At 47.2% G+C, this 15,661-nt stretch overlaps 1 protein-coding gene across 2 annotated transcripts in view; it reads right to left on the bottom strand.

Annotated features, from left to right (window-relative positions):
• The window catches only part of SLC35D1 (solute carrier family 35 member D1), a 54,754-nt gene extending 47,571 nt beyond the window's left edge, over positions 1 to 7,183 (bottom strand). The window contains exons 1-7 of one of the 2 annotated variants that reach the window (XM_004025935.5): positions 6,810 to 7,183; positions 5,951 to 5,984; positions 5,766 to 5,852; positions 5,007 to 5,074; positions 3,424 to 3,495; positions 2,775 to 2,843; positions 252 to 354 (exon numbers count right to left, since the gene is read on the bottom strand). In XM_004025935.5, coding sequence (XP_004025984.1) covers positions 252 to 354; positions 2,775 to 2,843; positions 3,424 to 3,495; positions 5,007 to 5,074; positions 5,766 to 5,852; positions 5,951 to 5,984; positions 6,810 to 7,012 — 636 coding nt within the window. In that variant the 5' untranslated portion in view covers positions 7,013 to 7,183. The remainder of the gene's footprint in view (positions 1 to 251; positions 355 to 2,774; positions 2,844 to 3,423; positions 3,496 to 5,006; positions 5,075 to 5,765; positions 5,853 to 5,950; positions 5,985 to 6,809) is intronic. The other variant, XM_055350402.2, reaches the window with a different exon arrangement.
• Between the last annotated feature and the right edge of the window lie 8,478 nt (positions 7,184 to 15,661).

Here is a 15,661-nt window from a genome sequence, read left to right as displayed (position 1 = left end):
ACACTGCAGTGAACACGCTTTACTTTCCCTACCCCACATTCACGCAATCCCAGAAAAGCCTGGAATAAAACCTAATTGCTAATTAATTAAAGTTTCTTATATGAACACTAAAGTACAGGAATTTTACCCTCAGAGAGCCACTATGTCTTTCTCATCCCCAGTAAGTACTTTCTTTATTACCCACTTTTTCTCCTATGAATTGACATTCCAACATCAGTATACACCTGTTAAAGCTTTAGATTGCTACTTACTTTTGAATCTAATTTTTGTTTTACGTATGCACCATTTGCTGCTGTTAGGACATCGTTTATCAGAATAAAAGCATATCCTTCCAGATCAAATGCCAAGTCAGAGCTGCAAAACATAAGCAACACTTTAAGAACAACTTAAAGAACATGCATTTAATTTTAAATAGATATGAGCGAAAATATTTACAAGAACATATTCTCATCTAGGGAAGTGAATATTAGGCATTTTATCAGCTATTAGTATTTCTTGATTTCTGGTCATAGTTTGCAATTTCACCTCAATAAGGGATTCCTCAGAAATAAGAGGCACTAACATTTAAACACATAATTAGCAACAATCATTCATGTCATTTAATAGCACACCGCTCTGCATTCAAAGCCAGATGACAACAAGCACCAAATTACCATTAAGTACATCTGTGAAGCAGGCAGAAGCAGGCAGAGCTCAATTTCATAGACAAGAAAACCAAAAGGATGAGGCCATTAACAAGTCATTTTCTGAAGGTCCACATGAAAGGTAGGACTATCTTGCATAGGTAGTTGGGCCCCTGGGTGAAATTTCTGAAGTGTGGATCATGGTTAGTTCTGAGATCAAGCTAGAACAATGTCTAAGCACATAGCAGGAACTCAAATACTTAAATAATTGCTTAATGAACCTGTGAAGTATAACTTGGGGGTTTAGGGAAACTGAAAATTTCTGGAACTTAGAGTACCAGGCACGAGATAAGAATTTAGTAAATTAAACAGAATAAATGAAAATCTGAGAAAGGTATGCCTTCAGCATACTTCAGCACTCTAGCTAAAATAGTGGCTGCACAGACTCTGATTTTGCAGAGATACTGTATAGGAGCCAAGACTTATCTAATGAGTTCTATGCCACTGCAATTTTAGGCAGGACTAACTTAATGCACACTCCCTACCCCAAGCAGTCTAACAACCTTCTGACTGACTTCAGAGGTCTGAGTTCCCTTCCTTTCAATCTTTTTCCAAGTCAAAGGGTCTAACCAGATAAGGCTGGTCCAGACAGTAATCCTTTTCAGAAGTTTTTGTAGACACAAGAAAGCCCTGAGGAACCCCTGTTGTTTGGTACAATTTTGGGTCCCATCAGCTTCAAGGAAATGTTTCAAAGACTAGCAGGGCACCTCTAAAAAGAAAGGTAGGAGGCTAGCATAGAATTTTTCTCCAAGGGGGGAATATGACATAGAAGGAAAAGCAGTTAGCTATATAGCCTATTTCTAGTAACCAATTACGCCACTCTCCTTTTTTTAGAATGAAATTTTACTTGGAGATTGGACTTGTAAAACAGGACTGGACTGATAATATTTTCTTCCACCTATACTACGGGAATGTGATGAAGGTAAATGAGTCAATTCAAGAAGTACACTGGAACTCCTGGATAGAAAACATATGTCTGGCAGAATGTGTGGCATTAGTAAATACATATATGCATGCCCTGGGCTGATTAAAATGTTGTAGAAGACTTCTAGCATCATTATAATTTTCTCGGTCTGTGGGTATACATTTTCCTCATGTATTTTAAAACTAAAACTTAAGAAAAATGGGAAAAGCTTTAATAACCTAATAGACTATCTAAGTTATGGCATTTGTGACATATCTTATGTGAGGCCAATTAAAGCAATGTTATTATTCATTATTCGAAAAGGCAAGCAAATGTTTCATAGTCATTTTCCTCACCTCACAGAAGAGGAGACATGCTTTTCTTTAGCAGCATGCAAAATTAAGAAACACCAGGCCAGGTACGGTGGCTCACGCCTGTAATCCCAGCACTTTGGGAGGCCAAGGCAGGCGGATCACGAGGTCAGGAGATCGAGACCATCCTGGCTAACAAGGTGAAACTCCGTGTCTACTAAGAATACAAAAAATTAGCTGGGTGTGGTGGCAGACGCCTGTAGTCCCAGCTACTCGGGAAGCTGAGGCAGGAGAATGGCATGAACCTGGGAGGCAGAGCTTGCAGTGAGCCGAGAGCCCACTACTGGACTCCAGCCTGGGCGACAGAGCAAGACTCTGTCTCAAAAAAAAAAAAAAAAAAAGAAAAAGAAATGCCACATGGTTTATAAAAACACACAGGCTCTGAAGAAAGCCACAGATTCAAATTTCAGCTCTGCCATTAGCTCTGTGACCTTAAGCAAGTTACTGAACTAAAGTTTTAGTTTCTTCAACTATAAAATAGGAAAATTATACCCATACCTCTCAGAGGTGTTGTGAAGAATACATAATGTGTACAATGCCAAACATATTGTGTGGCACATGCTATGTGCTCAGCACAATGACAGTAACAAATTCTAAATTACATCAATTTAAATTTTAACAATCCCAAGAATCTTATTTTTGTCAACCTTTATCTTAATACAGCCAAAAAGATTTAACCTTTTCAAGAGTCTTCTAGATGCTTTTCAAAGATATAATTCTTATTTAGGCAATAAAAAATTGTTATTGATAAGTAATCATTTATTATCAATAATTATTGACAATTTATAATGTGCTAGTCATAGGCCCACATCTTACCTGGCAGCTACAAAGGCTCCAATAATCATTGCAAATACAGTCATTTTAATACCCCAAGAAAAAGTCTTCCTACAAAACAAAAAATTTTAAAATACACACATGACTTTATTCCCACACTCATTTTACAACAGAAGCAAAAAATGGGATATGCTTTCTCAAAACCTATAAACAATCGTATTTTAAACATTTCTGAGAAACTGATATTTAAAAGAACCCCTTTGATAAAGCAAAAATGTATTGTTATATGTTATTACACCCACTTTTAAAATTTTCACCTATTGTTATTATTAGTGAGTTTGAATTTTTGTGAAGCAGAATTTCTTTAACAGAAAAATGTCACATTCATTTGGAGCTAGACATGAACACTATTTAAAACCTATATCTATGATTCTGATCCAGCTTCTCCCAGTGGCAGTAGTACAGAAATTCTAGAAAGTAAATCTCACGTTCAGATAAGATTTTCAACTCTAATTCATAACCTTCCCAACTACCACTCCCACAAACTATCAATTCCAGCAGCCAAAAGAGAGGGTTGCTTAAAATTCTCAAAAGGTAAGGTAGGAACAAGACAAATAATTTAATATCTCACATATGCTGGGCACCTTTTCAAGGTGATTTAAAGAACAGATATATTAGAAACTTAGCTCACTTGAGTAAAACTCCTTCAGCAAACATTGTAAACAGGATGGAGAACCTTCTCAGAACTGTAAACATTGGCAAGCTGGAAAAAAAAAAAGATAATTAGGTAAAATAGAATTTAACAATTTGTTTTAAACTAAGATTTTCCAAATTGGTAGTTAAAATAATGCTATTCTTCCATTATGGAAATTCCATACAAATTAATTTATGGTTAAACCCCTGCTTCTCTCTAGAAGCAATTCCTACTTGAAAGCCTACAACAGTTGCTTTTAAAAAACTACTAGAAGTGAGAAACATCAAATTAACTACAAAACTTTATTCTGCTAATTATGCAAAACCCTAAGCTGTAAATATGTCAGTTTTTAATAGAAAAAGGCTTCCTTCTCATTTTTTCACTAGTCTGACCTCCCTTCCCACCCGCTAGACCACCCAAAAACCATCTATGAAAATCTTACCCCATGAAATGCCTTGACTGTCCTTTTGTGGATGTAATTTTGTCTTCATCTAAATTCCCAGAGCATTTTGCTTGTACTAATCAAACATACAGCCTCTTGCAATATAGTTATTTCTGAATATATCTTATCTCACTCCAAAGTGCCTTATACTTAGCTGGCAATCAAAGATAGGTGTGAATGAATGGTTGGATGAGATGGATGAAAAAAAGCAAACTCTACACAAGCAGCACTTTGCAGAAGGCCTGCATTTCTTTCCTGGTGGGTAATGAAATGGAAAAAAATGTCCCACCCATGATAAATCTGACTTCCTTGGAACCCTCTTCAGAGATATCATCTTGGTCATTCTGTCAGGTTTCTCGGGTTTTAAAGGAAGAAATGAAAAACACCTTGTCCCTGATTCTCAAAAATCTCTCCATTCTATTTTACAATGCCAGGGTTTTAGCTTGTGTAGTAGTGGTGAAGCCACGGGGTTTCTGTTAAATGTTTTCTCTATTTGTGTCATTTTAATACCACACACAACCGATATGTACACTACAATAAGAGCAGAAGCCAGAAACCGGGAGGTTAGAGGGAAAGACAGTGTTACCATGGAGAGGAGAGCTATTGCTTCTTTCTGAAAATAAGTATGTTGCCTCTACAGTTACATGCCATGTGTAAGATATTAATAATATTTTTATCAGGGTTCTAGCTGATGTTACCTTACTTCACATTAAAAGAAAAACTGCAAAAGTTCTTGTGCCTACCCTCTAATTTTGCTGTGTGGAAGTTGCCTAAAATATTTATGAACTATACTAAAGAACTGAAATCCCAGAAGCCTAGTATATATCTTCACTATTGTGGCTCTAGAAAAATAATAAAAATTTTCTATCATAGCATTTTATAACATTTTAAGACTTCTAACATCAAAATGAGGGGTAAAAAAACAAAAACAAAAAACTCCTCTTTCTCTTCAAAGAAAAGAGCATAAACTATAAACTAAAACCTTTGGCACCACCTTCATTATTTAGTAGTAATAGAAGCTTTCTGGTCCTTTCATTTTTTTCCAGAATCAATAACAATGTGTTAAATATTTGACATTCAAGTACAATTTTAAGAATACATTATATTAACCTCACTAGTAAAATAAAGTTATCCATACTTCAGTTTCTTTGTGCTGAACAGTCCCGTGATTTGGTTCCCAAAATATAGTAGAGGTAGTGGAAACGTCTAGAAAATTTAAAAAGGGATAACAAAACTCAATAATAAAGATAGCTAAAACAAGGTCCTTTCAAACAGAAACAATTTTGTTTATATGATCAAAATTTTTTCCACTTAAAACATAAGATTAGTTATCATACACAATTTTGACATCCAAACACCCAAACAACACTTATGCTTGAATAAACAACATTACTATAGCAGAAAGAAAGGGAGGAAGGCAGGGAGAAAAGACAGAAATATGAATACGATCAATGTGAGACAGAAACATCATTTGCTGTAAAATATGATAATGTATTAGAGCCCATGGCTCTATTGTCAGCAGAAAAAGTAAAGGCATTTCATCTTCGTTTGGAGTCAAGCAGAGGCAGACAGTATAAAATAAGCCCAAAGAATAATGAACGCAGGATACACTGGCTAGATTAGATGGATAGAGAAACTGCAAAACTATTGTACTCTCAACAAGTGTGCATTAATTAAAAACAGAAGAATATTCCTAGGTTATTTTTTCTCTTAAGTTTGAAGAGATTGTAGGCCTTCTTTGACACATATTACTACTTTTATTCTTTACATTCATTATAACCACTCTAGACTGGGCAATTTTGAGGCTGCAATTTTTAAACACGCAAGGCACTGATAAAATATGTTAATACATACTGACTTCATTTCACAAAATAAAGTATCGCTTTTCTTCTTTTACCTTTCGAGGTACATTTCTGTCAAGGTCAGGAAACTTGACTACTCTGAGCGCCTTTCCCACCCAGAGAACTGCCACTGTGGCCACCATCTGTAAACAAGAGAACACAGATTCACTGTTCTACACATAAAGACACACACAAAAGTTCTAACAACATAAACCACGTAATGGTGAGGATTCCAACTAACCTGGCCAAGTCCAACACATAATGAGGAGGGAAATCTACAAAAAGGGCAAACAAAAAAACAAGATCAGAACAAACCTAACTTAGCTCCGTGAATTCAATTTCCACATCAGCAACGTTAATAAGGCATTCCGATACAAGCCACACCAACGTCCGCCCCTAAATCAAACAAAAATCTTGGGAGAAAACTCCCTGCCTGTTGGTTGTCAGGCCACCCCGCTGATGTAGCCTCGGGCGGCCGCTTGTCCCATCTTGTCCGAGTCTACAATTTCAGTCCGCTGCCTGCAAAGGATTTCTCAAGGCAGTGCAGATACAGATCTCTGCAACGGTTTCACACACCTTTAAAAAAAAAAAAAAAAACCAACTTCTGCCTCTGGGTCCCAGTGTTAGCAAGGGAATAATTGTCCGCGAGGGTGAGGATGTGTAAGTCCCCAGAGGCTGTCAGCGGGTGCAGGGGACACTGAAGCCCCGGCCCCCTGTCCAGGCTGCGGAGGAGGGAGGCTTCCCTCGCTCTCCTCCCTGATCGACAGGCATAAGGGCTCAAAAGTCACCAAGCGAGTCACTTTGCTCCATCTCTCTGAAGGGCAGGGTTTTCGGGGCGGTGCGCCCAGGGCATGGCAGGCGAGCCCCAAACGTGCCGGGCCGGCCGGAGCTCCGCGCAGGGAGCGGACCCCTGCCACAGGCCCGCTCGCCAGGCCGGCTCCGCTGCCCGGGCGGCGGGCGTCAGCCGCCCGCCCTCCCCAGCTCCCGCCCAACTTTGTTCGGCTTTAACTTTGGCAGTCAAAGTCCAGGGAGCCGGCGCCGCGCCGCCGCCGCCGCCCGCTCCTCCTCCGCGGCCTCCGCCGCCGCCGCCTCGGCCCTACCTGTAATTGGTGAGCACGCTCTTATTCACCACCACGATCAGGAAGGAGCTCACGCCGTAAAAGCCTGCGGCCAGCAGCTTCAGAAACACGGTCAGCGTTTCGGCCGACGCCATCCCCAGCTCCACCTCATCTCGGAGTGTGGAGGATTTCGCGGGGGCTTCTCCTTTAACCCGAGCATGCTGACGTCTATGAACTTCCGCCATGGCTGCCACAGCTGCGCTAGCCTGGCGGCCGGGCCTAGCGGCTCGGGGGCCTGCAGCGGCGGCTCCCAGGGGACTCGAGGAGTTGGGGACCGCAGACTAGGCCAGCTGCGCGCTCGCCGCCTCGACTCCCCGCTTGGCCGCCGCCTGTCCCCGCCCAGGGGCAGGGACGCCGGGGTTCACACCCCTGGAGACTTTGCTCGGGCATTGTGCAACGCGGGGTCAGAGGGTAGGGCCGCGCCGGGCTTAGTCTGGGCAGGGGTTGGAGAGAGCCTGGAGAAGGGGCAGTGGTGACCCCCCTGCCCGAGGCGGTCAAGGAGAAGCCAGGGGAACTACATCGAGACACCAGAGCGCCGGACGACAAACCACAGACGCCGGGTGACAGTCGCCCTGCGCCTGCGCACGAGCATGCGCTGGGTCTCTCCGCGGGGCGCGTACCTGGGGCGGGGGGAGTCTGGTGGCAGAGGGGCTGGAAGGCCGTATTCTCCGGATAACTGCCGCAACTAAGTGCAGACCCTCCTCCCCTCTGTTACAGGTGGCCGGCCAAGTAGTTACAGTGTTATGCCCAGACCATTAGTTCCCCAAAGAAGACCACCAGAGTCCAGAGTCAAAGCCAAGCGGCAAGGATCTTTACTACAAGTTCGAACCTGGTCCCTCCATTCCACAGCATACAAGAGGGCCCTGAACAATGCGAGTGTTTGCTTTTTATAGCCTGAGAGTTACAGGGGAACAAAGGAATTCTTTTGGTTCCCGCTTTTTCAGTAAAACTTTGAACGGCTGTCTCCGACTTTCCTGGTGGTGTTTGTACTGGGCTCAGGAAGTTTGAGAGATATATGGCGATATGTGGTGAGATGGGAGGATGGGATGTGTTTGTACTGGGCTTGTTTGTTTTGAGCCCGGGGTTGAGGAATGTGCCCGGCTCCTTTCATTCGCCCTTTTCTTTTCAGGTGTTTTTAGAGCCAGTCTTGGGTCTTATAAGTCTGATTCTGTTTCAGCGTTTACAGGTTGGTATTGGGCTCTGAGGACCATGAGTTGTACAGTGTCAAACCTTTCTCTAACGAACCGCAAAATTCTGTTGACAACACAAGGTCCTACGGTAAGCAGAAATAGTAGACTCAGCAGGGGTCCAAGGAAGGGGGGCTAACAGAGAAAACATAGATGAGTTCCACCATTGGTCTGCAGCTGAAGCAAACTGCCGTGTTCTTACTTCTGTGCTTAACTTGCGTAACTATTGGACCCGGTCTTCCACGAGCCCTGATTCATTTATGTAGAAACAACAGTCTTCCTTTAGAAACATACACGTTCCCCCTTTTTCAGCAGTGAGTAGGTCTAAGGCCCTCCGGTTCTGCAAGGTTACCTGTGCTAGGGACGTGAGCTGCCGCTGGAGGGAGGCAAGGGACTCAGCTGACTCCTCCATAGCAACGGCAAATTGTTGGTACAGCTTGTTACTTTCTATAAGGGTGTGACCTAGGGCTCCCCCAGCCAGTCCGGCCGCCATGAAGGATGCTGTGAGGGAGATTCCTGCAATGAGGGGGAGAAATATGGCTCGTACAGGTCTCGGTCTAGGGTCTGGGTGAATAACAGCACTAGTCCAGTTACCGGTATACCCTAGGAACTCGCCGGCAGTAAGCAGAGTTAACCGGGGAACTAATGTGACAGGAAGACACAGTAGGTTGGTAACAGAGGGGCTTGATAGGTTTTTAGATAATGTTTCATTACACCAGAAGAATATGCCTGACGGAGCCCTTAAGGTGATGTTAGGGGGCGTTGCAATGATGTTGCAGAGGCTGGAATTAGTTCCTGAGAAGCAGTAGGGAAACTTTTCTTGACTGGGGTTTAGGTATAGTGGCACGTTAGGGATAGGGGCATATGAGAGGTTTCGGTGGTTGTTAGCTTGGGCTGAGGTGGAGGATCCCCATGGCAGGGGGACAGCGGTTAGCGGTGGATGCCCTAGAGTGGCACACAGAAAGCAGCCAGACAGGCTGTGAAGTCCTGTAAGGTTGGCAAGTTCTAATCCTTCTTGCAATAATTTTAACCAGGAAAAAGGACGTAAGTCTTGTGTCAGGCGGTTTTCTTGTCGCTGGATATTTCCATGGACCAGGGGCCGTACCTGCACTAGACCCCACCACAGATAGAGGTGACTGCTAGGCCATGTGGAGGCGGAGGAGTAGTATACAGCCCCGTGTTGAGGCGTGGTCCAGCGGGAGTTCCAGGGGTCTCTAACTATCCATGTATATGAAAGGTCTCTATCTCGTCTGCGATGGAAGGGCCATCTGGGATCTATCTGTTCTTTTCCACCCCACCATTGGTATTTATGGATGTTACAATAGTTATAAGGGCAGCCGGCACTTTGGTGCCACCAATAGTGCTTACAATTGTATTCAGTCTGATCATACTCGAAGCATATTATTGGTGCCACTGGTTTGGCTACTGGGAAATCGGTAAAATTTAGTAAAATTGGGCTATTGCACCCTGAGGAGGGGCAATCTGCACTGGCCACTAATTTCCCAGGCTTATGAGGTTGCCCAGGGTGGGTTTGGTTTTCATAAAGCCAGAATCTCCAGACAAAGGTATTAGGAGCTGGCTTTATGTTTTCCCCAGCGGCCACTAGGGCGACTAATGTTAGAGTTAGACTACCTAACTGCATGTTTGCAGTGAGCTATGCTGCCAGCGCAGGGTGAGTTTTAAGGGGTTGTTCTTAGCTCTGTCCACAGTCCACGTGTCTGGTGCTTCAGCCGCCGCCGTGATTGGCCCCAGAAGGTCGGAGGTTGGATCCACTGGCTTGACGTCGGTGTAGTGGATCCACGACGCAATGCCTTCTACCTTCAGGGCGGTGGGTGTGGTCAGGAGTACTTGGAGTGGTCCTTTCCACCTGGGCTCTAGGGTCTCTTGTCGGTGTCGCTTAACCAGGACCCAGTCTCCGAGCTGGTATGGATGGGGTGTCGGTGGGGGACTGGTCTCATATAGCTCTTTCAGCTTGGGCCAGATTTCTTGGTGAATTTTCTGTAAGGCTTGTAAGGAAAATAAGAATTCAGAGACATTTTCTGTTTCAGACTTAAGCCGGTCATCTTTTAAGCTAGGAACCAGGGGTGGAGGTCTGCCATACATGATTTCGTAAGGGGTAAGGCCCAGTTTGTAAGGGGTATTACGGGCCCGGAACAGAGCATAGGGGAGAAGGACTACCCAATTAGCGCCAGTCTCTATAGTCAATTTAGTTAAGGTCTCTTTTAAGGTCCGATTCATCCTTTCTACCTGTCCTGAACTCTGGGGCCTGTAAGTGCAATGTAGTTTCCAATTTGCCCCAAGGATGGAAGCCAAGTCCTGACTTACCTTAGCGATGAAAGCGGGCCCATTATCTGACCCTATCTGGATGGGGAAGCCATACCTGGGAAGGATATCTTCCAGAATTTTCTTTGCTACGACCTGAGCAGTTTCTCTTTTGGTTGGGAGTGCTTCAGTCCACCCTGAAAAAGTATCTACAAAGACAAGTAAGTACCGGTACCCGTACTTTCCTGGCTTTATTTCGGTAAAATCTACTTCCCAGTAGATACCGGGCCTGGTTCCCCTGAGCCTTGTTCCTGCTGCAGCTTGAGATTGGGGGTATGCGTTGTTAAGCTGGCAGACTTTGAAACTTGTCACGATACTGCTGGCTGTCTCAGCTATATGTCTGATTTTGAGCTTGGAGCGTCTGATCAGGTCTATCATCCGCCGGGCCCCCAGGTGGGTGGTTCGGTGGATGTGTTCTAACACCTGTTGTCCTAATTTTTCTGGTAGGATGGTTTGGTCATTAGTATCAGTCCACCACCCATTCTGGGTTTGTTTCAGGGGAAGCTTGTCAATCCACTGGAGATCTTGTTCTGAATATTCAGGGAAATATGGCAAGTCCCGGGGCCCGGGTCAGGGAGCTGGAGTGCAAGGAGTTGGCTGGAAGCCTTCGCCACATTCCTTGCAGTTTGGTATGCCAGACAGTTGCCTTGAGCAGTTGGAGTAGTTAGTTTCTGATGCCCTGGGCAATGTACAATGGCTAACTTTTCTGGCCTCCATAGGGCTGTTAACAGGGCTAGGATCTCTTGCTTGTTTTTTATCTCTTTTCCTTCAGCCGTCAGTAACCCTCGCTCCCTGCAAATGGCCCCATGTATATGCGCCGTTGCAAAAGCATATTGGCTGTCTGTATATACTATCAGCTTTTTCCCCGCCCCTAAGGTAAGAGCTTGGGTGAGCGCTATCAGTTCGGCATTCTGGGCCGATGTCCCCGGGGGCAGGGGTTCCGCCCAGATTACCTCAGTCTCTGAAGTTACTGCCGCTCCAGCGTGCCTCTGGCCTTGACGCATGAAGCTGCTCCCATCAGTGAACCAGATGAGGTCGGCGTCAGGAAGTGGGCGGTCCTGCAGGTCTTCTCGAACTCCGTGCACCTGAGCTAGTATCTTGGTGCAGTCATGGAGTGGGGCATCCAGGTCCGGGTTGGGCAGCAGTGAGGCAGGGTTTAAGGTCGTTGGGGGCAGGAAAATTATCCTGAGAGGATTTAGTAGTAGTCCTTGGTAGTGGGTGAGCCGGGCGTTACTCATCCGTCGATTAGGTGGCTGTTTGAGTACACCTTCGATGGCATGTGGAGTAACGACCTGCAATTCTTGCCCCATGACAAGTTTATCAGCATCTTGCACCATCAGAGCCGTGGCCGCAATCATTCGGAGACAAGGGGGCCATCCGGCAGCTACTGGGTCTAACTTCTTTGACAGGTAGGCAACTGGCCTCCGCCAGGGGCCTAAGTTCTGAGTTATTACCGCCTTGGCGACATCCTTATTCTCATCCACGTATAAGTGGAAGGGCTTGGTAACATCAGGTAGTCCTAGTGCAGGCACAGAGAGTAGGGCGGTTTTAATCTGTTGGAAGGCCAACTCGGCTTCGTCTGTCCAATTAAATGGCTGTTGCCCCCGTGTTGCCTGATACAAGGGTTTAGCCAGTTCTGCGAACCCAGGTATCCATAGTCTGCAAAATCCTGCCGACCCCAGGAATTCTCTCACTTGTCGGGTGGATTGTAGCCTGGGGATCCAGGTCTTCATGGAGGGCCTCATCAAACAGGGTAGGAGAGTTTTTGAATCCCTGCGGCAGCCTGGTCCATGTCAGTTGGCCACTTATGCCCCTATCAGGGTCATTCCACTCGAAGGCGAAGAGCTCTTGGCTCTGAGGGGCTAAAGGCAAACTGAACAAAGCATCTTTCAAGTCTAAAACAGTGTACCATTGATGTTTAGGGTTTAAGGTACTTAGGAGGGTATACGGGTTAGGTACAGTTGGATGTATGTCCACAACCCTCTTGTTGATTTCTCTTAAGTCTTGTACAGGTCTGTATTCTCCACTATTAGGTTTTTGTACCGGCAACAATGGAGTATTCCAGGGTGAGTGACATGGGCGAAGGACCCCTTGGTCAAGGAGCCAGCGGATATGCGGGGCAATCCCTTTCTTGGCCTCTAGGGGCATCGGGTATTGGCGTACCCGCACGGGGTCTGTCCCAGGCTTTAGTTCAATAAATAAGGCAGGACGGTGTTTTGCTAGACCTAAGCCCCCCGTCTCCACCCACGCTTCTGGATATTGCTGGAGCCAGGTTGCTATGTCCCGGTCAGGGGCCGCTTTCTCCTGGTGGAGCTGGTACTCATCTTCTAGGTTTATAGTCAGGACGGACACGGGTCGATTGTGGGAGTTGGTCACGACGGGCCCCTCAGGGAGGAAATGGATCTGTGCTCCCATTTTAGTTAGCAGCTCTCTCCCCAGTAGGGGACAGGGACTCTCAGGGATGACCAGGAAAGAATGGGTTACATTCTTGGCTCCGAGGTTTACTGTTCTTTGTGTTGTCCATGGGTATTTCTTAACTCCTGTGGCCCCTTGTACCCACGAGGATTTGGAGGATAATTTCCCATTAGTTTTAACTAAGACCGAGTGCTGTGCTCCCGTATCGACCAAGAACTGGACTGGGGACCTCTCCACTTGCAAAGTTACCCTAGGTTCGGGGAGGGGGTCCGAACCCCGTCTTCCCTAGTCTTCGTCTTGAGTGACTAGTACGGGTGTAGACCTAGGGGGTCCGGGTCCCTGTCCTTGTGGTTTCTTTTTGGGGCAGTCTCTTACCCAGTGGCCAGCCTCCTTACAATAGGCGCATTGGTCTTTGCTCAGATTATCATGCCGTGGGGGCCGCCTAGGTTGGGTGTACTCTGGCTGTAGATGCTCTTTCTGTACCACTGCTGCCAGGACCTTGGTCATTTTTTCAGTGGCCTTAAATTGCTTTTCCTCTGGAGTAGCTCTGTTATTGTAAACCCGCTGGGCTATCTGAAGGAGGTCCTGAATCCGCTTCCCCTCCAAGTCTTCTAATTTCTGGAGTTTTCTCTTAATATCTGGGGCTGCCTGATTTACGAAAGACATTACAACAGCTGCCTGACTTCCTGGAGCCTCTGGATCTATGGGGGTGTACTGTCTAAAAGCTTCCAATTATCTTTCTAAGTAGGTAGCTGGGCTCTCTGTCTTCCCCTGCAGAATAGAATATACTTTAGCCAAATTAGTGGGCTTGCGAGCAGCTGCCCGGAGACCTGCCATTAGAGTCTGGCAATAAAGTTGTAGCCGTCCCCTACCTTCTGCCGTATTGTAGTCCCACGCCGGCCTGGTCAGAGGAAAGGTTGCGTTTATGAGGTCGGGGTTGGCAGTCGGTTGACCGTCGTCCCCCGGGACCAGCTTTCTAGTTTCTATCTGTATTCTCTCTCGCTCCTCCGTGGTGAACAAGATTCGGAGGAGCTGCTGACAATCATCCCAAGTGGGCTGGTGGGTGAACATGACACTATCCAGTAAAGCCAGTAAATCTTTGGGGTTGTCTGAAAACCTAGCACTCTGAGTCTTCCAGTTATACAGATCACTGGTGGAGAATGGCCAGTACTGGAGCCTGGGGATTCCTGTGTCATCTGGGGGTCCTATTTCCCGAAGGGGTAAAGCCACCATGGAGTCAGGTGGCTGAGGTGGGCTAGTCCGCGAAGTGCGCCCTCGCGTCCGCCCCACCGGCCCTTCAAAGTTACTTTCCCTTTCAGTGGGCCCGTGTGTGCCGGCCGCCTCCCGTCCGCCTGCTCCCTCCCGCAGCTCAGCCAGGGGGGCTGGGGCCTGGGGCCCAGAGGGGTACGGAGGGGGTTCTGTGAACAGTGGGTCCCCGCTGTCAGGTAGAACAGGATGGGGGGGGGGCAGTTGGCTGCTTGGATTTTAGTGGTCGAGCAACCAGTGCCTTACAGGGTTCAGAGGCTAATTGGAAAGGGGACAGCCAAGGAGGCGGGTTCTCAACAAGGTCCTGCCATATGAGGATATATGGGATTTGATCTAAGTGGCCCGCACGCCCAGGTAGGAAAATCTTGGACTTTACTCTAGTGATGACAGCAAGTCGGAAGGTCCCTTCAGGTGGCCACCCCACATCAAAGGCAGGCCATTCGGAGCGACACAGAGTAATTAGCTTTCCTTTCCTGATTTCTATACCAAGATCATGGTCCCTTTCTCTAACTTCTTTGAAATTACTCGTAAGGAGAGATAGGGGAGTGCTCTGGGTATTACCCATCCTGCAATAATTTGTAGTCTCTTCCTATAAAGGAATGTGGGTTTGAATCCCTGTAAAGGAAATCTGATTTGACTTATTAATGATATCTAATCGCAGGCGCACTTTGGCAGCCTTGGTCAGAGTTAGCTGCCTAGATCATAGTCGCGCTGGGGCAGCCCAGATCAGCGACAGCTGCTGCCCGCCAAACCGGGGCAGTTCAGATCGCAAGCGTGCACTGGAAGCCCGGGTCAGAGTTAGCTGCCTGGGTCGCGGTCGCGCTGAGGCAGCCCAGATCAGAGACAGCTGCTGCCCGCCAAACCGGGGCAGTTCAGATCGCAAGCGCGCACCGGAAGCCCAGGTCAGAGTTAGCTGCCTGGGTCGCGGTCGCGCTGAGGCAGCCCAGATCAGAGACAGCTGCTGCCCGCCAAACCGGGGCAGTTCAGATCGCAAGCACGCACCGGAAGCCCGGGTCAGAGTTAGCTGCCTGGGTCGCGGTCGCGCTGAGGCAGCCCAGATCAGAGACAGCTGCTGCCCGCCAAACCGGGGCAGTTCAGATCGCAAGCGCGCACCGGAAGCCCGGGTCAGAGTTAGCTGCCTGGGTCGCGGTCGCGCTGAGGCAGCCCAGATCAGAGACAGCTGCTGCCCGCCAAACCGGGGCAGTTCGGATCGCAAGTGTGCACTGGAAGCCTGGGTCAGAGTTAGCTGCCTGGATCGCGGTCGCGCTGGGGTAGCCCAGATCAGAGACAGCTGCTGCCCACCAAACCGGGGCAGCTCAGATCAGAGACAGCTGCTGCCCGCCAAACTGGGGCAGCTCAGATCAGAGACAGCTGCTGCCCGCCAAACTGGGGCAGCTCAGACCGCAATATAGATCAGATGAGAGCCAGGGGACGTCTCCCACCGGTCTCCGCTGGCCGTCCTATAGCGCGTCTGCCAGGACTGTGCCAGCTCCAGTTTCAGACCTCGCGAGTCACAGATTCGGGTTCAGAACAGACACAGACAGACAAACGGAGACGAGCCAGCTCACCTATCAGTAGATCGATCCTAGCAGATCCGTTGACCAGGGGTCTGGTGGGCTTGGGGAATCCCGGATGGGCACCCAG

The sequence above is a fragment of the Gorilla gorilla genome, chromosome 1 (genome assembly GCF_029281585.2).
Source record: "Gorilla gorilla gorilla isolate KB3781 chromosome 1, NHGRI_mGorGor1-v2.1_pri, whole genome shotgun sequence".
NCBI classification, from domain to species: Eukaryota; Metazoa; Chordata; class Mammalia; order Primates; family Hominidae; genus Gorilla; species Gorilla gorilla.
This window is presented reverse-complemented; position numbering and strand designations above follow the sequence as displayed.